We start from the raw sequence: 19,599 nt of genomic DNA, 5'->3' as shown, positions 1-19,599 counted from the left end.
CATTTTTCAGTAACAATTATAAAAGTTTGTTAAAAAGTTTTGCAGCACTATACACATCTGTCACCAATATATCATTGACTCTTAATGCTATTTGCCTCTCTTCATGCCTGGTTCTACTGGTCTCCTCCTTCACTATATCCCATATTGTCTTTATTATCTGGTATAACTATCTCTTCCTTATAATTTATTTGCTTTGATGTCCATATTACAGTCTTTAATATTTTGCAGTATTTCTTGTAATGTGCTCTACCATCAACATCAGAACTCTTTCGGATTGACAGATACAGTTTTCTTTTTGTTTTACAAGACACCTCTATTGCTTGAGTAATCCATGGCTTATTTGTAGACTTTGCTCTAACCTTGGTTAGTTTGGGGGAAAACAGTCTTCAAATAAGTTAAGCTCTTATATTTTTCATTCATGCCATGAGCACTGTAAACATTACTCCAGTGAATGTCTCTGAGGAGTGTCCTAAAATAATCAATTTTTGTCTTATTGATTACCCTCTTGAGTTTAGATTTAACAGATTTTATATCCTGTTCAGTATTAACATTTAGCAGAAGGAACTGCATGTCATGGTGAGAGGCCATTGACTAGTGGTTTTATAATATAATTTTGTTCATTGGACTTTTCTATAAAGGTATTATCAGTGGCTATTTGTGAGCAATTGGCTACCCTAGTTGGGAACTTAACAGTGGGAATTAAGTTGAATGATAGTGTTACTAACTCAAATAAGTTCTCATTGGGAGAGTCCTTAAGGAAATCTACATTGAAGTCACCAGCAACCAGTATTTCTTTGTTTTTGGGTTAAATGGGCCAGTACAGCTTCAAGGTGGTTTATGAATAGATTAAAGTTACCTGCAGGTGCTCGATATACACTTAATATTATGAAGGATTTTTTATGAAATTTTTCTTCTGTTGCACATGCTTCCATATGCTGTTATAGGCAAAATTTATGAATGTCTATGTTCTTAAATTTATGACAGTTCCTGATGAATGTGGCAACTCCTCCTTTCTTCATTTCTGCTCTACAAAAGTGAGAGGCTAACCTAAATCCTGTGACACTCAAAAGTTCTATACCAGTGGTCACATGATGTTCAGAGGGGCAGATTATGTCAGCTAGGTTTGAGGATTCTAATTCATCTATACAGACAATTAATTCATTAATTTTATTTCTCAGTCCTTGAATATTTTGATGCAATAAAGACAGCTAACATTTCTCATTGACTGAGTTAAAATTGGGTAGAGTTGAAATTTCTTAACCAACAGCTGTTCATGCTGATGTAATAAGCTAGAATTATGCCTTTTGGTTTCTTTCTCAAACTGAAGATTTGTCTCAATCCTAACCTCTCTTAAAACTTGATTTCTTTCTGTCATCCCTACCTTAAAAACCCTATAACCACTAGTGTTTTATCACTCATGACAGTGCATCCCCCTTTTAACTTTCCTCCTATTTTCCCAGTTTACCCTTCACTTTCCTGTTGAGGTGAAGGTCATACCTAGTAAAATCCCACCTACTGAGAGAATCAACAGGAACCACACCAGTGGGTGACCCTGCACCCTACATAAGCAGCCGTTCCAACTCCAAATTAACTCTCCTGACAGAAGAGTTCAAATGAGGTCGGTCATGGTGCCCAAGGACAGATACAAATTCAAGTATGCTTCGATGCTGATGCAATCTTTGCCAGGTCACACTCTATGCTGTACCCAGGATCTCTGTCAGTACTATTACCTGGCCCACCCACTTCCTTAGTGAAATCTTTGCAAAGTGATCCTAAATCCTATGTCACCTGCTCCAGACCAGCACTAGGTTTTAAAAAAATTGGTGACCCGGTTTTCTGATCCTAGTTTATCCTGCAAAAGTTGGCCAACACCTCTTCCGTGGGGAACTACCTAACAACAACACTTTCTTTCTTTTTACTGATTTCCCTACATTCTTACTTTTCAATTTGCTGCTGGAAGTTTGTTGTGCCTTGTCTACACCTGCAACTGCTCGGATCTCACCAGCTTCTAACTGAAGCAACAGGTCAAATCTATTTTCCACATTCACCACGAAGCTGTCAGACAAAGTTCTAGGCCTGTTCCTCCTGTTGTTCGTTGCCACTTCCCACCTCTCTTTACCCTTCTCCCTCCTTGACCTGTCAAGATCTTCCCTGGCCTTGTCTAACTCAGACTGAAGGGCGGCAATTTTCCCCTCCTGTTCTAGTATCTTCCTATCTCTACTACATATCCTACAAAACCACTGATGAGTCTCATTTACTTCCCCTACTCCCACGCCACTACAGTCACCCACATGGAAAAAACTGCAGCACCCGTCACGCCAACTCAAGCACTTTTCACTCATGATAGACGTAATAGTTTATTAAGAATAAGTCAGTTAAATTACAAATATACATTAAAATTTGATTCCACAAATTCGGGCTACGCAACTGTATGTAAACAAAAACAACAGTGCAAAGTTTCTGAAACAACTTAAACTTTATGTTACTTTCAGGAAATGTGAGTTAAATAATGAAGACGTTCGTTACAGTTAAAATGCTGGATACAGCAAAGAACAATTACACGAAATTCTATAGATTTGCTGCGACAAAACGTAAACAGAAATAAATACGACTATAAACAGTGTGTACGATCTTTTCGCGTTTTCTGCTATTACGCATAGAAAAACGAAACATTTACTGGTACTCTTAAAAAGCACACTAATACACCTATTTACTACGTAATCAGTACTAAACTAAATGTTATTATGACCTAAAATGAGTTATGTTTAAGAGAACACAAAATACTCATTCTAGTCGCCTGGCTGCAGGGCAGCCACGGCGATATGATCTGGGTTTAACGTTTGCACAGCGCACATTTCCAGGTTAAGTTTGATCTGAGATCATTTTCTGTCTTAATCTACGGTTAAAGGCTTTATACAATCGTTTAGAAGCACGTTAATTTTGTTACCTAATCTCTCTAGTTTACAGCTATGGATTCGGTAGCTATTCTTTGTAGTTTGTACATCTCTGGAGTAATCCATGGTTTATGTCACCGAATGTCTCTGAATGGCTTAGGTGTTTTATCGTAGTTTTGAAACTAGTGTTTATATAGCAAGACGAAGCGAAAAAGAGAAGAAATGTCTAGCATTGCGCCCCCGTTGTCTGTTGCGGGACATCGAGCGTCTGGTAATCCTGTGAGAACTCAAAATGGTAAATGGTGATAATTTAAATTGTCATCCGGGCGTGTGCAAATGGAGCACATGCTTTGTCGTCCTTTTAAGGTTATGATTGTGGTTACGGTGTAGTAACTTGGGACAAACAGTGTTTATTAAGAGAAGTTTTGTACCTTTGAGAATCGGCTCACCCTGGCAATCACGTGTTTGGATGTTTGTTAGATTACTTTAGTGGAAAAAAGCCGACAGTTCAGTTTACATCTATTTCGTTAGTCTGCAGATCAGTATAAAATCTACATTGCGATAACGAGTTGGGCAATTTAAAGTTACACAGGATAGCTGTCGCAGTTGTTAGCCCGTTACCCCTCTGAAAACAGTAATGGGAGACTGTTGGAACTCCAGTTCACTCCTATCACGAGTCTCTGGTAATAGTTATGCAGCACCTCTTTAATTATCTTGAGCTCGTTCAAGAGAGGTGTTGCATATGTTAAACAACTTAATTCGAGAGACATATAAAACCTAGAAATGAAATCTTGATTAGTTAACTATGTTCAGTTGTCATTTGTAATGTAATACTGGAATTGGCCATAAGTATTAAAAAAAAGAAAAAAAACCACCTTAGCTGCTAACACACTTCAATAATGATTTTCATTGATATATGGATCATGTAGCTAATTAACAAGCTAAACTGTTCAGATATACACATTTTTATTCTTCAGACCACCATACATTATGTGGTTAAGAGTACCCGCCTTGTGTACCACTGTCATATGTTTTTCATATTCCATTGCCAATTGGAAAATATTTCCATTTGTGAATGGTGTGTAGGAAGAATGACATTTGATAATCTTCCGTTATTTCATGACATGAAATGTTTTGTTTGACTCTTCTTGCAACAGGTCCCCTTGAAATTTCAACAATGAGACTTTCATAATTTGTGACACACTTCTTGTCGCATGAAGCTATGGACTTTGATGATCATATCTGTAATGTCCTCACCATAAACTTAATGAAGTGCATGTTTTCCACCTCTGTAAGAATTGTAGGTAGGGCATTTGTTGCTAGTTCTCACTTCATTAAGGTATTCTTTTAATTCTGGCGTAATTTTTCCTTTTTTCTGATGTGTGTGTTAGTAATGTTGACATTGCACATTTATTTCTGTCAGAAAGTTTTCTTTAACTGCAATAGTAGAACAACGTTAACACTTATTTGTAGTCAGAATGCTCATCTCATAGGGTACTTCTGTGTTACTGGTTGACAAGAGTCCTTTAACTGTGTTATTCTTTCGCTATGGTCACAGGTTCAAATCCTGCCTCGGGCATGGATGTGTGTGATGTCCTTAGGTTAGTTAGGTTTAAGTAGTTCTAAGTTCTAGGGGGCTGACGACCTCAGAAGTTAAGTCCCATAGTGCTCAGAGCCATTTTTTGTGTTATTCTTTGTTAAAACATCTTATCTTGTATATGAGTATGGAACAATTTTTGAGGTTTCAGCCACATTCATTTGTTTTAATGAGTGTAAGGGCACCTGTGACCACGCCGTTGAATGCCCATTAGCTGCAGTCATCGTCCTACTTGGTTATGCTACCAAAAACTCACTTGAATGTAATAGTCTAAAAAATACAAATGTGTAAAACATTTGTGAAAACAAGAGTGTGTTTTTGCAGCAGAATAGCTATTTAGGGAGAGAGAAATTCAGTGCTATAAATCTTTTGGAGTTCTTATAAGAAGTTACAATTGAATGTGGAGGTTTTTGTGATATCATTGGTTGCTTGAAGGATATCATGTGGAAATTTACACCCTTTCACACACTGTTGAGAGAGTTACAAATTTTATATATTGCTTGCCTCGGTAGTGCTAATTTTAGATTGTTTAGATATTTTCTTGTCTTGTCAAAATTAATAACTTTTGCAGGAGCCAATTAGTAGGTACTATTTGTATACAATGCTACTAGTCCTTTTTCAATTGGTGCAGTCAGTTTTTGGGGCATTTTCATAGAAAAATCGTACATTGAGCGTGAGTCACTAATATTGATAATACTTTTCTGTTGCAAGTAATTATGAGTATAAATTAACAACTTCTTGTGGTTCACACTTTTTTCAGTTATGGCTGCTTGTTCAATTGCAAACATTGTTAAGAGTTCCCTGGGACCAGTCGGTTTGGACAAGATGCTGGTGGATGACATAGGGGTATGTACCTGATCAAAGGAGACCTTTGCTTAATAAAGTTGCCCATATCTGCAGTTGCTTTCAGAGGGTTAGGGAGGAAATGTCTTCCGTGGATAAAACATACATTGCCCATTTCAAAATCATTTCAGTTCCTAACAATAAATATTGTAACTAAAGTGACTGTGGAAAATTGGGGGGGGTTTTGGGTGCCAACAAACCATACATATAAATGATAAACAGTGTAATTAATTAATAAAATCTATGGCTTAGAGAATTATATTTTACAAGTACCTAGAATTAAGTTGACACAAGATAAAATGATATGAATCAATGCAAGCCTATATATACATGGTATTCCACCTTAAAGTGTATGTAATGAGTGATTTTTAAAACTGACTTACATAATTGCAAATGGTATTCATAAACAGCTTAACACTGTATTTGCTTCAAATAAGCTTTGTTTCTAAAAATATGTATTATTTTTATTTCTGTAAATATTTCGTTTTCATCAAGCTTCAGTGAAATATGTAACAGTAAATTTGGCATCATAATTTTGTCTGCCCTTACTCAAATTACCTGTAACAATGCTGATTTTGCTGCAACAGGAAGTTAAGGATGATTGTTGGGAATGTTATTACAGTTATTGTGAATGTGCGGGAATGAAGGATAATTATAAAAAGATTGTAATACCTGTTACTCTGAGAAAATTTAAAATAGCGGGATATCGCATTTTCGTGATATTTGATGTAACAGGTGTTATATATTTTTTGTGCTGGGTGTTAAATTATTTTGTGTTGAGAATTACATAGCATACAGTACCATGAAGTGGAACAGTGGCTTAAAAAAAAAAGTTGATCATGCACTAGTTAGATCTGTACCTAGTAGAGTGGTAGAAGGACTTTGTGGCACAGTCACTGTAAAGAATCTTCTAAAGAAGCAGACTACTTCATGATACGTGAAAAACAAAGCCTGGGCCCATACATACAGAGATGGTGACTGGAACTGGTTTGCTATCAAAAGAGCAATGTGTGAAATTAGCAGGATATTGTGAAATGTTATTCACACAACCCAAAGAAATTCAGGTCACATGTAAAAGCTGTTAGTGGTATGAAAGTCAGTGTCCAGTCACTCGTGGATGAGATAAAAGTGAAATTGAGGGTAGCAGAGCAAAATCAGAAATGCTTTACTCTATTTTCAAATGTTCGTTTGCAAAGAAAAACCCAGTAGAAGAGCACCAATTTAATCCTCGTGCCACTGCAAATATGAGTGAAATAAGTCAGTGTTAATAGCATTGAGAAACAGTTGAAATTGTTACAATTGAAGCTCCAGGGCCCCAAGAGATTACCTATCGCATTCTGCACAGAATTTGCAGCTGATGTAGCACCCCTGTTAACTACTATCTGTCGTAGATTCCTCATATGAAAATCCATGCCTTGTACTGGGAAGAAAGTCATAGTGATAAAAGTGATCAACTGAACTGCCATCCAACATCCTGGATATAGATTTGTTGTAAAATCTTAAAGGACCCACTTGAGTGCAAGGTCCCAAGTTCAATCTTCTGTAAGGTCCATTGGAGCGCTGCATTAACAATTGACAGGAAAAATATTAGCTGCTAATTTTTCGCCATGTGCATCAGGGGCTTGACAGAAAATGAATGTCTGGGAGGTGCAGAGATCTACCTTCTATGGAATGTATGTATTACTTGTCACAGAATGGACGTTGTTGATATTCAAGATATGTTCAAAACAAACCATTAACTTGAACACTGAATGAAAAATGGTGTGCCACAGTGATCCGAAAGGTTCACACATCAAGATTAAAGGCAAACCCCTTCGTAGTTGCAAACCATGCAGGCCTTCAGCTAGTTATCCACTCTTAAAGAATGCATATAGAATCATATTGGTGTAAAGGGGTGATGAGAACTAATGGAATGTGACGGCATGTGTGGAGCTTATTGCGAAACTACTATCCTTCAAGGCATAGCTGCAGACAGTGCGATAATGTTTTATGTACGTGACACCCAGAGGCTGAATTTGTCCAGTGGTTCCAGGTGATATGAATTGTAATGTTACATTTTTTAGGAGGGATTATTTGTGCTAAAGGAGTAATATTTTTATAAGCAGATCAGGAATCGAGCAAAAGAAAGTTATTTTGACCAGCTATTGGCCAAAAGCAGTGTTTGTACCTTAGTTATAGTTCTTTTGCCCATTTCCCCACACTTGCTTGCTTTGATATAGACATTCTCTACTGTCCTCAAGCTCGCACACACGAGAAAGAATCATACGGTGCAGAGCATGTCCAATTTCTCACAGCACAATAAATAACTTTCCAACCAATTTACCATCCAGGTTAGCAGTCGGCCCAGTTGTTAAGAATGCGTAAAAGCGTTGGCGTTAGTTATCTTGACCCAGCTCTCTTTGTACATCTCATTTTCAGGATTCCTTTCAAATACATTTTCTTATCAAATGCCAATTGGATGGAGTTGAAAACAAATTCCTTACTGTATGATGGGATACATTTATCTCATCTACAAATTTTTGGTGCAGTTACGAAATTTGATATGCTTCATGCTTTGTTTGAAATTTCGCCATCTTACATTTTCCAATTCTGTAGCACTATTTGAAGTTGTGCAACCATCCACTGCTGCCTTTGAAATCACTATAATCTATGTCACACTGATATGCATAACTCAATAGGTCACTATCATGCACATCCTATTAATTGTATCAAGCATCCTTGAAACTTGCAAACACCAGTTGTTGCAACAAGTGCACCTTGTCTGTCCTTAAATATCTGTAGTTTTTTTTTTTTTGCACTATATGGTCATATTGCTGCGAACTTGTTCGGAATCTATTCGTAATTTTTTTTTTTTTTACAATGCTGCAGTTGATCTTCCATGTACATAATCATGTTTAATACCTGCTTCTAGGAAATGTTCGTCCTTCACTACGTTTCATTGGAGATGGAATTTGTGGCTCCCTGCCTGACGAGGATGATCAACTACATTGTTTGATGCCTGTTTCAATATGACTTTACTTGTTAGGTGCGTGTCATTGTCGTCATACTCCTCATGTCCATGTCTGCACAGTTGAGCCTATATGACACCACTCATTCTGCTGTTTTATGTAGCAGAAACACTGATATTTCATCTGGTACTTCTTTCTCACTCCGTGAAGTTCCTTGGGTACTTTTCTGACAAAATGTCAATTTTGGCAGCCATTGTTACAGGTATAATGCAATGTTCGCTTTGTTTATAGTGCCATTGCACAGCTGTAGCACTGTTGTGAGTTACTCATTGACTAAGCAGTTCAACTACACTTTGTAGCTTTGTGTTGTGCTCGCCATTTGAGAGCTCCAGTTGTGCCTCCTGTGAGGTGACGAGCAAGTTGCGGCACCCTGGAAATATTCTAAGTTCAGAGTTGGCGGCCACACCAAGCCCATTAGCATCGGTCCATCGAGCACGTGGCTGGGAATTCCTTGGTGACGCCGTGTGCTGGGAGGACCAAAGATGTCGGACTTTGTGAAACCTTAATGGCAGACATTTCACAGTTCGTATAGAAATTAATAGTTGCCAGATGAATCATGATACCTCAAAAAGAAACATGTATATTACTATTATTTCCACGACGATTCTGATGGTATAATCAGATTTTCAATGTATTTATTAGTTTAAAGTTTAGTATCTGACAATAAATTATACAAGTAATAAGAATTCTAGATAGGGCATTTGTTGCTAGTTCTCACTTCATTACGGTATTCTTTTAATTCTGGCGTAATTTTTCCTTTTTGTCTGATGTATGTGTTAATAATGTTGACATTGCACATTTATTTCTGTCAGAAAGTTTTCTTTAACTTCAATAGTTGAACAACGTTAACGCTTATTTGTAGTCAGAATGCTCATCTCATAGGGTACTTCTGTGTTACTGGTTGACAAGAGTCCTTTAACTGTGTTATTCTTTCGCTATGGTCACAGGTTCAAATCCTGCCTTGGGCATGGATGTGTGTGATGTCCTTAGGTTAGTTAGGTTTAAGTAGTTCTAAGTTGTAGGGGACTGATGACCTCAGAAGTTAAGTCCCATAGTGCTCAGAGAAATTTTTTTTTGTTATTCTTTGTTAAAACATCTTATCTTGTATATGAGTATGGAACAAATTTTGGAGGTTCCAGCCACATTCATTTGTTTTGATAAGTGTAAGGGCACCTGTGACCATGCCATTGAATGCCCATTAGCTCCAGCCATCATCATTATTTTGAATATTGTAGGTAAAAACTTATTCTATGAAAATCGTTTTTGTATTTATTAGTGTATCACAGGTAGACACATAGTGATTACTACCGGCACACTTAATTCAAGCACTTGAAGAAAAAGTACAGGATGTTTGGTTTGATCTGATGTGAAATGTGAATGGAATGGGCAAAAAATTCCAATAACTGGCACAATGGGACACACCCCGTACCATGCACTTCAGTGGTTTGCAGAGTATAGGTGTTTATGTAGAATTAGTGCTATTATAATCACGGACTGATACTATGATTTTTATATCATCTGTTTCCACTATAATATAACAAGAAATTCTCCATGTGAAAATCCCCATGTTACATCTTAAAAAAAGAAGATAAATGAAAATGTGGATCAAATAGGAAAAACTTTGTGGTGGACATTGGACATTTCATTTCTGAATGTTAAGTAAAATGCTGGAAAGAAGAAATTTATAATGGGAGTGCTTTACATTCTACATCTTTCCCCTGTGTGTAAAGCATAACTGTAGGATTTTAAACTTCATTTGTTTGTTAACATTGATGATTCTGCTATTTATTAGAAGAAGTGTACAGAAGATAAATTTTTATAATGTCTACACCATTAGAAATGTTTGTTGATAGGACGTCACTGTTACAAATGATGGTGCAACAATATTACGTCTGCTTGAAGTGGAACATCCTGCAGCACGTGTGCTAGTGGAACTTGCACAGCTGCAAGATGACGAAGTGGGAGATGGTACGACGTCTGTGGTAAGTTCCTGTTTTTCCAGTATTTACATGCTTTTGCACATTTATGAAAACATGCAGACTCGTACGTGTTTGAAACACATTGTTATGAAGTTGCTCTTGATGTTTACCTGTGTCAGCCTCAAAGACAAAAGGGCTGGTGTGGTCTTTTACTGTTGCTCAAAAAATGACAACCTGCAGAAAATGTTCATGTTGTGGGTGATTGTTGTATTTTATCATCGAGCTGCCGCTAAGTATGTATTAGTGGCGAAGATACTGTTATAGAGATATTGTTTTTGGTAGTACTGATAGCCACCAATATCCCACTTCAGACAAACTGAGGACCATTAGTTCGATTATGGCAAACATAGCAAGAGTTTGAGGTTAAAGCTCAAACAGATGTAAATAACACCTGAGGTAAAAGCATAGCAAGTAAGTTAATAAAGTGTGCCAAGACTCCTCATTTATTGGTACCATTGATTTATGTTTTAAGAATTGATGGTTGCACCTTCAATACAAAAGGGATAAAGTGGAAAAACTGAAAGATCTAATGAGATTCAAGAGCCCACAGTAAGGGCTATGCATGAAGCATTACCAATCATATCCTAGCGAATGATCTATCAGCAAATCCTAAGGAGTTCTGGCTCTATGTAATGTCTGTGAATGGATTCAAACTTACTATATGTCTCTTCCGGGGTGAGTATGGTATTCAAACTGGGTACAACACATAAGAAACACAGACATCAACACTAGAATAACAAAGTTTCTAACATTGATAAAAGAGCTGAAAGGGGTCATTTTATTTGCTAATCCCTGCCGTTTAGTGTGTTACAGCAGTAATTATTTACCTTTATAATTAATAAATTACTTACATTTTTCAACAACAAAAATGTTGCTGGTTTATCATTGCTTGTGCCAAAAAGTTTCCTAAACTGTAGACTTACATATAACACCAATTTCTAGAAACTTCTAGACACATTTAGTATACAAGGTGGCCAAAAACAGCACTTGTAAGCATGTTGCACAGTAGATTGTGCTGAGAAATAACTGTTAAAGAAAAAATTTGATACATTGCACCGTTTTTGAGTTCATTAGCATTGAAGTCAGTCAGGCCATTGTGTGCACAGATTCAAGCAGCTCACCAGATATAATCAGTCAGTTATTTCCATAGTGTAGATGATAGCACATGAGATTGCTCAGCTTTTGCCTCGGATTCACTCCTTACCACCATCCCATGTTCAATTTTTGTATTGCTCTCTGTTTCGGTTTTAGGAAACTGAGCAAAGAATACGTTTGGTGACACCATCTGTGGTGAGTCACTTTAATTTGCATCTTCAGTGGCCTGTTAGCTAGCTTCAGTCCTAATTAGGAAACTGCAAAGTATCAGAATTTTTTTATTAACAATTATTTCTCAGCAGAGTCTAAGCTGCTATACACTTACAAGCTTTTGAGGCTGTTTCTGACCACCCTGTATGTGTTCAACATGTGGCTTTGTTGTAGTTTTTGCTGAAGTCTTTGGACTCTGCTAGATGTACTTAGGACAGGTGATCCCTGTTTTAAATCCACATTTTTACACATGGCTTTGTGGCACTTGATACAGTTATTGCTGGTCATGTTGCTTTTGCAGAGGCTGATTTGGCACTTTTTCAGTGTTCTAGATGATTTTTGTTCCTTATCCCCTATTTTTGTTTTTCTGCTTGTTGCTCTTTCTGTTCCCTTGAGTTCATTCGCCAGCTGAATTATAACCTCCTTCTGTTCCATTTTCTTGTTCATTGTGTTTCGTAGATGATAAATGCATTTACTGTTGCAACATTAGAGATGTAGAGGAGTGCATCGGCCATCTCCTACATGCAACCTTTGTAGCATATTTACGGCTAATTTGATCAACCATGTCCACCCCAAATTTTTTTGCACTGTAGAATATTATGGTTTTAGGTTTCTCCTTTCCTTCTTTATTGCTACTTGGGCATGCCGTGTATTTGGAAGGATGACATTCTTCTTACCTTGATATACAGTCATGGTGAAGTTTGTGTTGCCAGCTTGACACAGGACGGTGGTGGAGTGTATTTCAGCATTTGGTTTGGTTATCTCATAAGGGATTTCATAATAGATTGTTCATTATACTGACTAATGAAGTTTTTATTTCTTTGAGCTTCTGAGCAAGAAGATGCAAAGTTGCCTGTTATCACGTTTTTTCCTTGAGTTAGAAAAGGCTCCATAATATGCGGAATGACGTACTCTGAGTGGTTGCTTCTCTCTATGCATGTTCAGTTTTCCAAGGTATGGGAAAGTGTTACACATGTATTGTGTTGCTACATCAGCAGCAATCCAGAATGTGAGACACTGTTGGACATGAAATGACTGAACGTGCTTGTTGTTATGCTGGGTAACAGTTGCTTGTCTGTGGTTGTGTTTTCTCCAGGACCATAAGAACAAATACAGTTTTCCGTGAACTTTCCCCAAATTACGGATGCAAGAGCAAATTTCTTGGCTGGCAGGCATTCAGCTCAGGTTAATTTTTCACCGAAACAGAAATCTGGTGAAAAGCTCCTAAAATCTGTCCCTCAGCATGGCATCCCTGATGAAAGTAATCCCCCAAGAATGCGACCAAAGATCTGTAGGAATATCATTTGTGAAAATGACACCCAAGCATGTGTGATAGCTATAAATTTTTCCAGTTAAAGTGACATGTCCAGTAATTTTTTAAAATAATTTTTGAGCTTTTCATTCTGTCTTCATGAGAGATAGCATTGCTTCATCAAAACTACGACAGAAAGCACTGATGCAAAATTGTCTATTAGTTGACAAGCAGAAGCAATGGGACCTCGCCACTCCTTTAGAACCTTTGCAAGTGATGTTTTTCCATAAGCTGGAAATATTCGCAGTCTCCCATTTGGTTTCATCCCTAGTGACCATATTAACTAAGCTGAAAGTTGTCCAGAGCCCCAAAAAGTCTAGTTGTATGCTCTCTAATGAACAGGATATTTCTAGAACTTCTGTTCAGAGAATTTTACTTAAGGCCAAATTCAAACAATGTATACCTCATCGCATATATGGGCTATTGTAAGGTGTCCCAGGTTGTCTGATGAAATGTAATAACAAAGCTGGAAAAAAATTGAAAAAGAATGTTATAAATAACCCTATAGCTTCACTTATTTCAGAATTCCAGTTGTTTGTTTTGTTTTATGTTCAGTATATCATCGTAAAAAGGGAAAAAAGTTGAAAAAGTAATATGATTTTTTTAAAAAAAAAAAAAAAAAAGAGAGAGAGAGAGAGAGAGAGAGAGAGAGAGAGAGAGAGAGAGAGAGAGAGAGAGAGAGAGAGAGAGATGAATAAGATAAGACACAATCATCAGGTGCTTCTGATGTACAATATAGTACATTAAGGGCACATATAGTGACAGTTATAAGGTGTGTCACTGTATAATGTGGCAGTCATATCACTGCCCTATGGACCATGTGTGAAGACTTGAATCAGTATCAGTGCTGAAAAAACATGGAAAGTTGAAACATCAAGGGTCTCTTATTGCAAAAAGCCCTGGTGATTGGGGGAAAAGTGCAAGTCATTTGTGATTAAAGAAAGTGTAAAAGAATGAATGCACAGGATGACATGTTGTTATTCTAAATATCAGTCCATTGCAGGACCCTAAACAATATTCAAAGCTCAGACATTTACATTACTGGAGGGCTAAAAGTTTTTCATGAGAACTCAGCATGGATTGATGGGGACCCATTCTTAACAAGCACTGTTATTGCATTTCCTCCAATACACAATGCTTTGCAAATAAAAGATGTAGGTGAACAAATAGATTTCTTCCTGTTGGCTTGAAGAATTTTTGGGTGATAGAAACCACTTTGTTATACAGAAATTGAATGTTACATAGGGAATAAAGAAATGTATCGTGTGTGATGCAGAAAATGTTAAAGGACAACTAATGTTCGTGATAAAGATAATTTTGTCGTCATACAGGATCAGCACCATTTTATTTGCTTATGATACTGTGGCTCGCAGGAAAGTGCAGAAGTACTTTGTGTTTCCACTTAGCATACTAAAAGTTAGCTCTCTCTAAACACAAATGAATGCAAGATAATGAGCATAACAGAAGGAACCAGATAATATATCTTTTGAAATTAGTAGAAAGCTTTGGTTATCTTGTCACATCATTTAAGTATTTATTGGGTACAGTATGGAGAAGTAGTAGGGAAGGTGGATGGTAGTTTGATTTGTTGGGAGAATTCTGGAGAAAAGGAGATGTACCTGTAAAGGCAGTCAAATCAAAATCGATACTCAGGTGAGATCTTGATCATTGCTCAGATTTTCAGATCCATAACAAATAAGCTTGAAAGCAGACAGTGGCCACGTTTGGAGATCGGCGATTAGGGTTGTGACAAATTGGTGCAGCTTGTATGAAAGTTTAAAAGAGATTTTCAGTGAATAAGTGGGAAACTTGGGAAGCTGACAATGTTTTCCCCAAACCTGTTGGGTAAATGTAGAGAATTGGCGTTGGAGGAAAACTTCACAACAATTATGCTATCGTAGGGCACTTTGCATGAGTGTCATGTGAATAAGAATGATCAGGGAACATACCAGAGCGTATATAGTTATTCCTCATTTGCAAATGGAGTCGGAAGGAGTAATTGCCATATTTACCCAAGTGTAAAACCCCCTCACTCTTTTTTTAAAAAGAGGCTCCTTGGTTAAATTTTATTTTTAACATAATCTGACTAATCAAAACAACAAACTGATTTATTGATATAAATTATATCACTAAAAAGTTAACATTACACTTATTTTAAACTTGCACCATTTATTGACTGTCTACTTTTGATGATAAGAGAGATATCAATATTTTTAATACTAATAATCTTCCTCAGTGGTATCACTATCTTTATATGTAAGCCTGCTGACGTTTCTTCCTTTCTGACACTCGTCCATCTTCTGAGGCATCCATAGCATTAGACATGAAGCAGTTGCTGAATCATTTAATAATACATTCACTTGAGATTGTGCCCAATAAGGATCCATTAGCCCAGCATGGGTACTGAAGTTTTCTTTAATACATATTCCGCCTCCTCCCCTGGAGTGGGGGCAGTCTCCTAGAAGAAGCAACTCACTGTTGCAGGTAAGCCTTAAAGGTCTGTTCATAAGAGCATCCATTATTTGAAGTTGTGAGCTCATATTACCAGGAATTATTAGTCTGTGTTGTTGTTTTGCTGTCAGATTTTTAGCTTCCTTGGGAAGATGTCTCTTCATAGTTCAGCGCCAACATTTACCTTACTCGAGCTGGTGCCCCTCTGTATAAAGTATGCCATCCACAAATAACGTTGTCTTGCACTGTTAAATTGTTTTACAATTGTAAGCGCATACCTATTCCTTCATTATAGCTTCAGCTAAAACAGTGATAAGTTGTGCTGTCATACGTGTAAGTGAACAGTAGTAGTATCCAATCAACAATGAGAATTCAGAAAAAATTTACAATCTATGCAAGAAAATCACCCAGATTTCAGGCTAGCAGCACAATCCCACAATGAGGCAGTTGTTCACAAGACGATCGAGAATCAAATAAGTGGTTGGCCGGGATCTGATGCAACCATGCTTTTTTAATGCTTGGAGTGGGTAATTACTGTGGGTTAACACCTGTACAGGGCAGCAGAGTGATACAATGTATGTTTGTTTTATTACTATTTAATTAAACAGAGATATAGCTTCCATAATGTAAGTTTATTTTATTGTTGCTTAATCAAACGAAGGTTAAACTGTGATCTTGCTGATACATCTTTACGTTTGTAACATAAAGACAGTTACTATTTACATCCATACAAAATACACTGCACCTGCTTGAGGGTTAAACAAAGAGCCTGGTATTCTGTTCCAAACAACCTTCAACCAACTGCTTCTGGTCATTTGTCATCCGCCCATTTTCTTGGCATCTAAAGATGAGCCCTCCAGGCAAATCTCCTTTTGGTGTAATTTTTCTACCAGCTCACCCACCAGTACTGTTATACTAGCATTTTAATCACGATGTTGTTACGGGATCATTTTTAATGCCCTTCACATAAACAGTAACATTTGATGGCATAAAATAAACAGGTGTCTGATCAGCTTTGCCTGTATGATGTAGCAAATAGCTGCTGAAACGCAAGTAGTCGCTGATATTCGAATAGTCTTTATCGTATGCTGTGGGTAGTCTTCAAGATGGTGTGTATCTCACGCATCAGCCAGTGCTTGCTTTGAATTTTGCAACACATGCAGTTGGAATATTCTTCATCTTCAGTGCCTTCATTCGTGTAATTTCTTGCTTAATTGGGGAGCCTTCATTGTGCTTGTCTTGGATGTACTGAACAACCAGGTACTCAACATCATGAAACCTTCCCTGCTTTGGACTCCTGGAAATTAGTTGCATAGAACTGGCATTCTTTGATTAATTCTTCATGTGATAAAACTTAAAAACGTTTACTTCAGTGATATCAAATTTTCATCCTGCTGCACAGTTGTTTGTGTCATCTGCTTAATTACTCTCCGTTAATTTAAAATTAGTGTCATATTGCCCACTTGAACAAACTTGGAACTGCAAACTTGTAGATCCATGTTTCTCAACTGAGTCACAGCTGTTATTTGCATCCATCATTGAGTGCTAAAGTTTACAGTTCTTACAGCACTGACAATATAAGCATAGTGAATGACAATGATATGGTGTGTCTACTCCCTGCAGCTAAATCAGTAGAAATCAAACAACTTCTGATTAACTCTGTGGCCAACCTTCAGAATCAACAATGCTGTAGAGCCGTTGCTCCTTTAATGGCCCCACACAAGTGATGGAAAACAACATATTCATACATAAAGAGGCTTGTATTTTTTTTTACAAGGAGGAATATAAATGCCGTTGTTGCTCATGAGCTGCGCTATTATGTTCCTGCCTAGCCACAGTTTAAGGCATTGCTTATTGCTTTGCCTTTTATAATAACGTTTGTATATTAATTTGAGATGTTTTCATTTGTGTGACCCAGTGGTCCATAGTTGCTATGTAAATGTTAAAGGTGTTTTAAATGTGTCTTGGCAACAGGCGAAAATAACATGTCACCACAAGCATTTAGTTTTACTGAAATCATCAGCAGTGGTCTGTAATGAAAGATATTTACAATGTCACTTGCTTTCTTGATCGAAAAACAGTTACAAAAGATGTTGATTTTACTTATAGTATTTTATGCCCAGTTTTCGCTAGCATCAAGAAACACCATCTGTTTGCATATTCTTGAGGTATTCCTTTGTTTTGCACTGTTCATTCCATCTTACTCTCATGTTATTTTGTGACACCGCATAGTGTTGTGTTTAACATCACTGTGAAGTAATGTTGGTTAAGTTGGAATCAATAGTCGCAAATGAAGGAATCATAGAAGAAATAGAAGACAGCATTTCCTGATGTAAGCAAAGATTGGATGTAAAGTACCATAAGTAAAATCAGCATCTTTTGTAGTGAACTGTTTTTTTGATTTAGAAAGCAAGCCATACTGCAAATATGTTTACAGAACACTGATGTTTTATTTCAATAAAATAAAACCCATTTGGTGACAAAATATGCATTTTCTTGTAGTTGCAGTGACAGATTCAAAATACCTTTAACATGAGGCATTAACCATACTTATTTTATTTGCGCTGCAAATCCTCAAGGACAGCCATTGATAACTTTCTTATAGACAAATGAAAGGAACAAAATCATTTCATAAAACCTGTAATAAATGGACTATCAGATCATGACATGCAGCTCCTTGTTTTAGATGTAAATTCTAAGCAGATTATCAAGACTGCTAAATCTGAGTACAGGAGAGTAGTCAGTCAAACAAAAATTGAGTGTTTTAGAAAACTGCTCAAAGATATGAACTGGAAAGATGTTTATAGTGCTCATGACATGAATGAAAAATATAACACATTCATGAATAATGTCAGTACCATGTTTGAAAACTGTTTTCCTCTAAAAGTTACTCAAATTAAACTGAAGTCTATAATAAATCCATGGATCACACAAGGAATAAAGATTTCCTGTAAGACAAAAAGGAAAATGTATCTGTCGACCAAGAAGAGCTCCAATGCTGATGATTTAGCTAAATACTGTAAAACTCTGTAAAATATTAAAAATACTGTATAATATTAAAAATACTGTAAAATGTTAATAAAAAGTAATCACTACGAGAAGATAGCAATGTCAGAGAACAAAATAAAAACAATATGGGATATAGTGAAAGAGGAGACTGGTAGAACCAGAAAGGAACAGGAGCAAGTAGCACTAAGGGTAGATGACACATTAGTAACCGATGGGCATAGTGTGGCAAATCTATTTAACAAGTACTTTATATCCATTATTGATAGAATGGGATTGTCAGGATCAGTAAATAATGCCCTTGAATATCTGAAACTAGCGTTTACAAATAGCTTCAGGTACATGAATGTGTCACTCACTTCATCATCATCATCATCATCATCGTCATCATCATCCTCATCATTTAAGACTGATTACCTTTCAGCGTTCAGTCTGGAGCATAGTCCCCCTTATAAAATTCCTCCATGATCCCCTATTCAGTGCTAACATTGGTGCCTCTTCTGATGTTAAGCCTATTACTTCAAAATCATTCTTAACCGAATCCAGGTACCTTCTCCTTGGTCTGCCCCGACTCCTCCTACCCTCTACTGCTGAACCCATGAGTCTCTTGGGTAACCTTGCTTCTCCCATTCGTGTAACATGACCCCACCATCTAAGCCTGTTCGTCCTGACTGCTACATCTATAGAGTTCATTCCCAGTTTTTCTTTGATTTCCTCATTGTGGACACCCTCCTGCTATTGTTCTCATCTACTAGTACCTGCAATCATCCTAGCTACTTTCATATCCGTAACCTCAACCTTGTTGATAAGGTAACCTGAATCCACCCAGCTTTCGCTCCTCTAGAACAAAGTTGGTAGAAAGATTGAACGGTGCACAGATAACTTAGTCTTGGTACTGACTTCCTTCTTGCAGAAGAGTAGATCGTAGCTGAGCACTCACTGCATTAGCTTTGCTACACCTCGCTTCCAGTTCTTCCACTATGCTGCCACCCTGTGAGAATATGCATCCTAAGTACTTCAAACAATCCACCTGTTCTAACTTTGTTTCTCCTATTTGGCACTCAATCCGTTTATATTTCTTTCCCACTGACATTACTTTCGTTTTGGAGATGCTAATCTTCATATCATAGTCCTTACATTTCTGATCTAGCTCTGAAATATTATTTTGCAAACTTTCAATCGAATCTTCCATCACAACTAAGTC

General features: G+C 37.1%; 1 protein-coding gene across 1 annotated transcript in view; it reads left to right on the top strand.

Moving 5' to 3' along the window:
• Positions 1-3,010: 3,010 nt before the first annotated feature.
• LOC124745469 (T-complex protein 1 subunit alpha) overlaps positions 3,011-19,599 on the top strand; it is a 73,730-nt gene continuing 57,141 nt past the window's right edge. Inside the window, exons 1-3 of the mRNA XM_047248936.1 lie at positions 3,011-3,189; positions 5,252-5,337; positions 10,196-10,324. Coding sequence (XP_047104892.1) covers positions 3,117-3,189; positions 5,252-5,337; positions 10,196-10,324 — 288 coding nt within the window. The 5' untranslated portion in view covers positions 3,011-3,116. The remainder of the gene's footprint in view (positions 3,190-5,251; positions 5,338-10,195; positions 10,325-19,599) is intronic.

This window comes from Schistocerca piceifrons, chromosome 1, assembly GCF_021461385.2.
Source record: "Schistocerca piceifrons isolate TAMUIC-IGC-003096 chromosome 1, iqSchPice1.1, whole genome shotgun sequence".
Lineage (NCBI taxonomy): Eukaryota > Metazoa > Arthropoda > Insecta > Orthoptera > Acrididae > Schistocerca > Schistocerca piceifrons.
The sequence above is the reverse complement of the archived record's forward strand: the minus strand, read 5'-3'. Positions and strand labels throughout refer to the sequence as shown.